General features: G+C 55.7%; 1 protein-coding gene across 1 annotated transcript; it reads left to right on the top strand.

Annotated features, from left to right (window-relative positions):
• Positions 1-304: 304 nt before the first annotated feature.
• LOC121844141 (vicilin-like seed storage protein At2g18540) lies at positions 305-8,008 on the top strand (the record flags this gene model as incomplete). The annotated part of the gene is made up of 4 exons (XM_042314057.1): positions 305-355; positions 4,654-4,898; positions 5,461-5,659; positions 7,949-8,008. Coding segments are annotated over 4 exons (555 nt in total), but the record flags the coding sequence as incomplete, so codon positions are not given.
• Between the last annotated feature and the right edge of the window lie 966 nt (positions 8,009-8,974).

Here is an 8,974-nt window from a genome sequence, read left to right as displayed (position 1 = left end):
CGTGCGAGCGCGAGCGGAAAGAGAGCGAGCGAGCGAGAGCGAAAGAGAGAGAGCGAGCGAGAGCGGAAAGAGAGAGCGAGCGAAAGCGAGAGCGGAAAGAGAGAGCAGAGCGAGCGAGAGCGGAAAGAGAGAGAGAGCGAGCGAGAGCGGAAAGAGAGAGAGAGCGAGCGAGAGCGGAAAGAGAGAGAGAGCGAGCGAGAGCGGAAAGAGAGAGAGTGCGAGCGAGAGCGGAAAGAGAGAGAGAGCAGAGCGAGAGCGGAAAGAGAGAGAGAGCGAGCGAGAGCGAAAAGAGAGAGCGAGCGAGAGAGAGCAGCGGAAAAGAGAGAGCGAGCGGAAAGAGAGCGAGAGAAAGAGAGAGCGAGAGCGGAGAAGAGAGAGCGAGAGCGGAAAGAAGAGAGAGCGAGAGCGGAAAGAGAGAGCGAGAGCGGAAAGAGAGAGAGAGCGAGAGCGGAAAGAGAGAGCGAGAGAGAGCGAGACAGAGAGAGCGAGGAGAGGGAAACGAGAGAGCGAGAGAGAGAGAGAGAGAGAGAGGAAAGAGTGAGAGAGAGCGAGCGAGAGCGGAAAGAGAGAGAGAGACGAGCGAGAGCGGAAAGAGAGACGCAGAGGAGAGCGGGAAAGAGAGCAGCGAGCAGAGAGCGGAAAGAGAGAGACGAGCGAGAGAGAGCGGAAAGAGAGAGCGAGCAGCGAGAGCGAAAGAGAGAGAGAGCGAGAGAGAGCGGAAAGAGAGAAAGCGACGAGAGCAAGAGCGACTGAGAGCAGAGAAAGAGAGCGAGCGAGAGAGCTGAAAGAGAGAGCGAGCGAAGAGAGAGCGAAAGAGAGAGCGAGCGACTGGAAAGAGAGAGCGAGAGAGAGAGAGCGAAAGACGAGACGAGAGCGGAAAGAGAGAGCGAAGAGAGCGAGCGAGAGTGGAAAAGAGAGAGCGAGAAAGGGAGAGAGAGACTGAGAAGAGAGAGCGAGAGAGAGCGAGAGCGAGGAAAGAGAGAGCGAGAGAGAAAGAGAGACGAGAGAGAGCAGAACGAGAGCAAAGCGAGCGAGAGAGAGAAAGCAGAGCGAGAGAGAGAGACTGGAAAGAGAGACCGAGCAGAGAGAGACTGGAAAGAGAGAGCGAAAGGAGCAGAGAGAGAGACTGGAGAGAGAGAGAGAGAGCGAGACTGAGAAAGAGAGAGAGCGAGAAAGAGAGCGAGACTGCGAGCGAGACGGAAAGAGAGAGAGCGAGAGAGCGAGCGGAGACGGAGAGAGCGAGCGAGCGAGACTAGAGAGAGCGAGACGAGCGAGAGAGAGCGAGCGAGACGAAAGAGCGAGCGAGACGAGCGGAGAGAGCCGAGAGAGAGACTGGAGAGAGGGCGAGAAGAAAGCGACTGGAGAGAGAGAGCGACTGGAGAGAGCGAGAGCGGACTAGAGAGAGAGCAGAGAGAGAGAGCGACTGGAGAGAGAGAGCGACGAGAGAGAGCGACTGGAGAGAGAGAGCGACGGGAGAGAGCGACTGGAGAGACGAGAGAGCGACTGAGAGAAGCGAGAGAGAGCGACTGAGAGAAACGAGAGAGAGCGACTGAAGAGAGAGAGAGGCGAGAAAGAGAGCGACTGAGAGAGAGAGACGAGAGAGAGCGACTGAAGAGAGAGAGCGACGAAAGAGAGAGCGACTCGAGAGAGAGCGAGAGAGAGCGAAACTGGAGAGAGAGAGAGCGAGAGAGAGCGACTGAAGAGAGACGAGAGAGACGAGAGAGAGCGACTGGAGAGAAGAGAAACGAGACGAGAGAGAGCGACTGGAGAGAGAGAGAGACGACGAGAGAGCGACTGGAGAGAGAGAAACGACGGAGAGCGACTGGAGAGAGAGAGAGACGAGAGAGAGCGACTGGAGAGAGAGAGAGAGACGAGAGAGAGCGACTGGAGAGAAGAGAGAGACGAGAGAGAGCGAAACTAGAGAGAGAGAAGACAGAGAGAGCGAAACTGGAGAGAGAGACGAGAGAGAGCGACTGGAAAGAGAAAGCGACGAGAGAGCAGACTGGAAAGAGAGAGCGAGAGAGAGCGAGACTGGAAAGAGAGACGACAGAGCGAAACTGGGAAAAGAGAGAGCGAGAGAGAGCGAGACTGGAAAAAGAGAGAGCTGAGAGAGAGAGCGAGACTGGAAAAGAGAGAGCGAGAGAGAGCGAGACTGGAAAGAGAAGCGAGAGAGAGCGAGACTGGAAAGAGAGCAGCGAGAGAGAGCGAGACTGGAAAGAGAGCGCGAGAGAGAGCAGAGACTGGAAAGAGAGACGTAGAGAGAGCGAGACTGGAGAGAGTACGCTGGAGAGAGAGCGAGACTGGAAAGAGAGCGACTGGAGAGAGAGCGAGAGAGATGGAGAGAGACGACTGGAGAGAGAGCGACTGGAGAGAGACGACTGGAGAGAGCGACTGGAGAGAGCGACTGGAGAGAGCGACTGGAGAGAGAGCGACTGCAGAGAGAGCGACTGGAGAGAGAGCGACTGGAGAGAGACGAGAGAGAGCGACTGGAGAGAGACGAGAGAGAGCGACTGAGAGAGAGCGACTAGAGAGAGCACGACGAGAGAGCGACTGGAGACGACGAGAGAGCGACTGGAGAGAGACGAGAGAGAGCGACTGGAGAGAGAGCGACGAGAGAGAGCGACTGGAGAGAGACGAGAGAGAGCGACTGAGAGAGAGAGAGACGAGGAGAGAGCACTGAGAGAGAGACGAGAGAGAGCGACTGGAGAGAGAGAAAGAGACGCAGAGAGGAGCGACTGGAGAGAGAGAAAGAGACGCGAGAGAGAGCCACTAGAGAGAGAGAGAGAGACGAGAGAGAGAGCGAGACTGGAGAGAGAGAGAGAGAGACTGGAAAGAGAGAGCGACTGGGGAGGAGAGGAGGAGACTGGAAAAGGAGAGATGAGGAGAGCTGAGACTGGAAAGAGAGAGCGAGAGAGAGCGAGACTGGAGAGAGAGCGAGAGCGAGCGAGAGAGAGAGAGCGAGACTGGAAAGAGAGAGAGCGAGACTGGAGAGAGAGAGACGAGAGAGAGCGAGACTGGAGAGAGAGAAAGAGACGAGAGAGAGCGAGACTGGAAGAGAGAGCGAGAGACGAGCGAGAGCGACAGAGAGAGCGAGAGAGAGCGAGACTGGAAAGAGAGAGCGAGAGAGAGCGAGACTGGAAAGAGAGCGCTAGAGAGAGCGAGAGACTGGGAAAGAGAGAGCGATGCGAGACTGCAGACTGGAGAGAGAGAGCGAGACTGGAAAGAGAGAGCGTAGAGAGAGCGAGACTGGAAAGAGAGAGCGCAGAGAGAGCGAGACTGGAAAGAGAGCGCGAGAGAGAGCGAGACTGGAAAGAGAGAGAGAGCGAGAGCGAAAGAGAGAGAGAGCCAGAGCGGAAAGAGAGAGAGAGCGAGAGCGAAAGAGAGCCAGAGCGGAAGAGAGCGAGAGCGAAAGAGACGAGAGCGAGAGCGGAAAGAGAGAGAGCGAGAGCGGAAAGAGAGAGAGCGAGAGCGGAAAGAGAGAGAGCAGAGCGGAAAGAGAGAGAGCGGAGCGGAAAGAGAGAGCGAGAGCGGAAAGAGAGAGCGTGAGCGGAAAGAGAGAGAGAGAGCGGAAAGAGAGAGAGAGAGCGCGAAAGAGAGAGAGAAGAGCGGAAAGAGAGAGAGAGAGAGCGGAAAGAGAGAGGCGAGCGGAAAGAGAGAGAGACGGAAAGAGAGAGAGAGAGCGACTGGAGAGCGAGAGCGGAAAGAGAGAGAGACGGAAAGAGAGAGAGAGAGCGACTGGAGAGAGAGAGCGACTGGAGAGAGAGAGACGAGAGAGAGCGACTGGAGAGAGAGCGACGAGAGAGAGCGACTGGAGGAGAGAGAGCGACTGGAGAGAGAGAGCGACTGGAGAAGAGAGCGACTGAGAGGAGAGACTGGAGAGGAGAGAAGAAGAGCGACTGAGAGAGAGAGGAGAGAGGAAGAGAGAGAGGAGAGAGAGACTGAGAGAGAGACTGGAGAGAGAGAGAGAGAGACTGGAGAGAAGAGAGAGAGAGCTGGAGGAGAAGAGACTGAGAGAGAGGAACTGGAGAAGAGAGAGAGACTGGAGAGAGAGAGAGAGACTGGAGAGAGAGAGAGAGACTGGAGAGAGAGAGAGAGACTGGAGAGAGAGAGAGAGAGAGAGAGAGACTGGAAAGAGAACGAGAGACAGCGAGACGGAAAGAGAAACGAGAGAGAGCGAGACTAGAAAGAGAGCGAGACTGGAAAGAGAACGAAAAGAAGACGCGACGAGAAGCCTTGTGAAAGAGAAGACGACGAAGAAGCAACGGAAAGAGGAAAGCCTTGACGAAGAAGCCTTGACGGGCGGAAAGAACAACGACGAAAGAGCTGGAAAAAAACGCGAGCAGGAAGAAAAAACTGACGAGAGCGGAAAAGCGACGAGCGGAAAAGAACGACGGAGCGGAAAAAAAGCCAGACGGAAGACGGAAAGAGCGACGGAGCGGAAAGAGAAGGCTTGAGACGGAAAGAGAACGGAGCGGAAAGAGAGAGAGCGGATAGAGAGAAGCGAGCGGACGGAAAGAAAGCAGAGCGTAAAAGAGAGCCTTGACGGAAAAGAGAAGCCTTGACGGAAGAAAGCCTTATGACGAAGCGGAAAAAGGCCTTGACGAATGAAAAAGAAGCGCCTTGGCAAGAGCGGAAAAGAACGACGGCGAAAAGCTGAAGAAGAAAGCGGCAAGAAGGCGAAGAGAGAAGAGCGAGCGAGACGGAAAGAGAGAAGAGAGCGACGAGCGGAAAGAGAGAAGAGAAGCGAGCGAGCGGAAAAGAGAGAAGAGCGAGCCGGGCGGAAAGAGTGCGAGCGAGAGCGGAAAGAGAAAGTGCGACGAGCGGAAGAAGAATCTGGCGGGCGGGAGAAGCGAGCGAGGAGAGCGGAAGAAGCCCAGCGACGAGAGCGAGGAAAGAAGGCAAGAGCGGAAAGAGAGAGAAAGCGGGGAAAGCGGAAAGAGGAAGCGAGAGCTGGCAGGAAAGAGAGAGAAACGAGGAGCGGAAAGACGGGCGGAAAGAGAGAAGACGAGAGAGAGGAAGAAGCGAGAAGGGAAAGAGGCGAGAGCGGGAAGAGAAGGGAGAGCGGAAAAGAGAAGCGACGGGCGGAAAGAGAGCGAGCGAGACGGAAAAGAGAGAAGCGGCGAAGAAGAGAGCGAGCGGGCGCGGAAAGAGAGAAATGACGAGAAAAGAGAGAGAAGCTGGACGAGAGCGGAAAAGCCTTGACGAAGCGGAGAAAAAAGAAGCCTTGTGGCAGAAAGCGGAAAAGAAAGCGGCAGAGAAGAAGCGGAAAAAAGAAGAGAGAAACGACGAAAGCCAGAAGAGAAAGCAGCAGAGCGGAAAAGAAGAGCGACGAAGCGGAAGAGAGAGAAGCTGACGGAAGCGGAAAAGAAATGCGACGGCGAAGAAATCGGCAGCGAAGAGAAAGTCTGTGAGGCCAGAGAAAGCGACGAGAGCGAAGAAGCTGACGGCGGGGCTGAGAAGAAGCGAGACGGAAAAGAGAGAGCGGAAGCGGAAAGAAGCGAGGAGCGGAAGAGAGCGAGAGCGGAAGAGAGAGCCGGGAGCGGAAAGAGAGAAGCGAGAGAGGAAAGAGAGGCGAGAGAGAAGAGAGAGCGGGGCGGAAGAGAGAGAGGGAGGAAGCGGAAGACGACGAAGCGGAAAAGAACGGCAGACGGAAAAAACAGCGAAAAGCGGAAAAAGCGGCGAGCGGAGAAGCGCGCGAGCGGACAGAAGAACGACGCGAGCGAGAAGAGAAACGCGGAGCGGGGAAAAGAGAAACGACGCGGAAACGAAGAGAAAACGCGAAGCTGAGAAAAGAAATGGCGGCGAAGCGAAAGCGACGCGAAACGAAAGAAGCGGCCCGACGGAAGCGGAAAGAGAAAGCGACGCGAGCGGAAAAAGCCAGCGACGACGAAGACGGAAGAAAGACGCGAAGCGGAAGAAAGCAGCAGAAGCAGAAAAAGCAGCAGAGCGGAGAAAAGCAGAAAGCAGGCAGGAAAGCTGACGGAGAGCGGAAAGAAAACTGACGAAAAGGAAAGCGGAAGAAGCGACGGAGCGGAAAAGAGAAAGAGAGAGAGACGGAAAAGAAAAGAGAGAGCGGAAAGAGAGAGAGCGACGGAAGCGGAAAAGAGAGGAAGCGACGAGCGGGCGAGAAACCAGCAGGCGGGAAAGAGAGAGCGGCGGGCGGAAGAGAGGAGAGCGGAAAGAGAAGCGACGGAAGCGGAAAGAAAACGCGGAGCGGAAAGAGACCCGCGAAGACGGAAAAGAGAAAAGAGAGAGGCGGAAAGAGAAGAGAGCGGAAAGAGAGGGAGCGAGGAGGGAAGAGCGAGAGCGGAAGGAGAGCGGAAAGAAGCGAGGAAAGAGAGAGAGATGAGAGAGAGAGACGAGAGAGAGAGAGACGAGAGAGCGACTGGAGAGAGAGAGCGACTGGAGAGAGAGAGAGAGCTGAGAGAGAGAGAGACTGGAGAGAGAGAGAGACTGGAGAGAGAGAGAGAGAGAGAGGGAGAGAGCGAGAGCTGGAAAGAGAGAGAGAGCTGAGAGCGGAAAGAGAGAGAGCGAGAGCGGAAAGAGAGAGAGCGACTGGAGAGAGAGAGCGACTGGAGAGAGAGACGAGAGAGAGAGCGAGAGAGAGAGACTGAGAGAGAGCGACTGGAAAGAGAGAGAGAGACTGGAGAGAGAGAGAGACTGAGAGAGAGAGAGACTGGAGAGAGAGAGAGACTGGAGAGAGAGAGAGACTGGAGAGAGAGAGAGAGAGACTGGAGAGACGAGAGAGAGCGACTGGAGAGAGACGAGAGAGAGCGACTGGAGAGAGACGAGAGAGAGCGACTGGAGAGAGACGAGAGAGAGCGACTGGAGAGAGACGAGAGAGAGCGACTGGAGAGAGACGAGAGAGCGACTGGAGAGAGACGAGAGAGAGCCACTGGAGAGAGAGAGAGACTGAGAGAGAGAGACTGAGAGAGAGCGACTAGAGAGAGAGAGAGCGAGAGAGAGCGACTGAGAGAGAGAGAGACGAGAGAGAGCGACTGGAGAGAGAGAGAGACGAGAGAGAGCGACTGGAGAGAGAGAGAGACGAGAGAGAGCGACTGAGAGAGAGAGAGACGAGGAGAGAGCGACTGGAGAGAGAGAGACGACGAGAGAGCGACTGGAGAGAGAGAGACGAGAGAGAGCGACTGGAGAGAGAGAGAGACGAGAGAGAGCGACTGGAGAGAGAGAGAGACGAGAGAGAGCGACTGGAGAGAGAGAGAGACGAGAGAGAGCGACTGGAGAGAGAGAGAGACGAGAGAGAGCGACTGGAGAGAGAGAGAGACGAGAGAGAGCGACTGGAGAGAGAGAGAGACGAGAGAGAGAGCGACTGGAGAGAGAGAGAGACGAGAGAGAGCGACTGGAGAGAGAGAGAGACGAGAGAGAGCGACTGGAGAGAGAGAGAGACGAGAGAGAGACGACTGGAGAGAGAGAGAGACGAGAGAGAGCGACTGGGAGAGAGAGAGAGACGAGAGAGAGCGACTGGAGAGAGAGAGAGACGAGAGAGAGCGACTGGAGAGAGAGAGAGAGCGACTGAGAGAGAGAGAGACGAGAGAGAGCGACTGGAGAGAGAGAGAGACGAGAGAGAGCGACTGGAGAGAGAGAAAGAGACGAGAGAGAGCGACTGGAGAGAGAGAAAGAGACGAGAGAGAGCAGACTGGAGAGAGAGCGAGACTGGAAAGAGAGAGCAGAGAGAGCGAGACTGGAAAGAGAGAGACGAGAGAGAGCGAGACTGGAAAGAGAGAGCGAGACTGGAAAGAGAGAGCGAGAGAGAGCGAGACTGGAAAGAGAGAGCGAGAGAGAGCGAGACTGGAAAGAGAGAGCGAGAGAGAGCGAGACTGGAAAGAGAGCGAGAGAGAGCGAGACTGGAAAGAGAGCGAGAGAGAGCGAGACTGGAAAGAGAGCGCGAGAGAGAGCGAGACTGGAAAGAGAGCGCGAGAGAGAGCGAGACTGGAAAGAGAGCGCGAGAGAGAGCTGTAGACTGGAAAGAGAGCGCGAGAGAGAGCGAGACTGGAAAGAGAGCGAGAGAGAGCGACTGGAGAGAGACGAGAGAGAGCGACTGGAGAGAGAGCGACTGAGAGAGAGCGACTGGAGAGAGAGCGACTGGAGAGAGAGTCGACTGGAGAGAGACGAGAGAGAGCGACTGGAGAGAGACGAGAGAGAGCGACTGGAGAGAGACGAGAGAGAGCGACTGGAGAGAGACGAGAGAGAGCGACTGGAGAGAGACGAGAGAGAGCGACTGGAGAGAGACGAGAGAGAGCCACTGGAGAGAGACGAGAGAGAGCGACTGGAGAGAGAGAGAGACGAGAGAGAGCGAGAGAGAGACGAGAGAGAGCGACTGGAGAGAGAGAAAGAGACGAGAGAGAGCGACTAGAGAGAGAGAAAGAGACGAGAGAGAGAGCGACTGAGAGAGAGAGAGAGAGACTGGAAAGAGAGAGCGACTGGAGAGAGAGAGACTGGAAAGAGAGAGCGAGAGAGAGCGAGACTGGAAAGAGAGAGCGAGAGAGAGCGAGACTGGAAAGAGAGCGAGAGAGAGCGAGAGAGAGAGAGCGAGACTGGAAAGAGAGAGCGAGACTGGAAAGAGAGAGCGAGAGAGAGCGAGACTGGAAAGAGAGAGCGAGAGAGAGCGAGACTGGAAAGAGAGAGCGAGAGAGAGCGAGACTGGAAAGAGAGAGCGAGAGAGAGCGAGACTGGAAAGAGAGAGCGAGAGAGAGCGAGACTAGAAAGAGAGAGATGCGAGACTGGAAAGAGAGAGAGAGCGAAACTGGAAAGAGAGAGCGAGAGAGAGCGAGACTGGAAAGAGAGTGCGAGAGAGAGCGAGACTGGAAAGAGAGCGCGAGAGAGAGCGAGACTGGAAAGAGAGAGAGAGCGAGAGCGGAAAGCTGAGATTGAGCGCCCGAGTCTTGAAAGAGACAGAGAGTCGAGAGTCGTGCTCAGAGATCGCCAGAGCGCAAAGAGAGCCTGCGAGTCGGCATAG

This window comes from Oncorhynchus tshawytscha, unplaced genomic scaffold (assembly GCF_018296145.1).
Source record: "Oncorhynchus tshawytscha isolate Ot180627B unplaced genomic scaffold, Otsh_v2.0 Un_contig_3428_pilon_pilon, whole genome shotgun sequence".
NCBI classification, from domain to species: domain Eukaryota; kingdom Metazoa; phylum Chordata; class Actinopteri; order Salmoniformes; family Salmonidae; genus Oncorhynchus; species Oncorhynchus tshawytscha.
The sequence above is the reverse complement of the archived record's forward strand: the minus strand, read 5'-3'. Positions and strand labels throughout refer to the sequence as shown.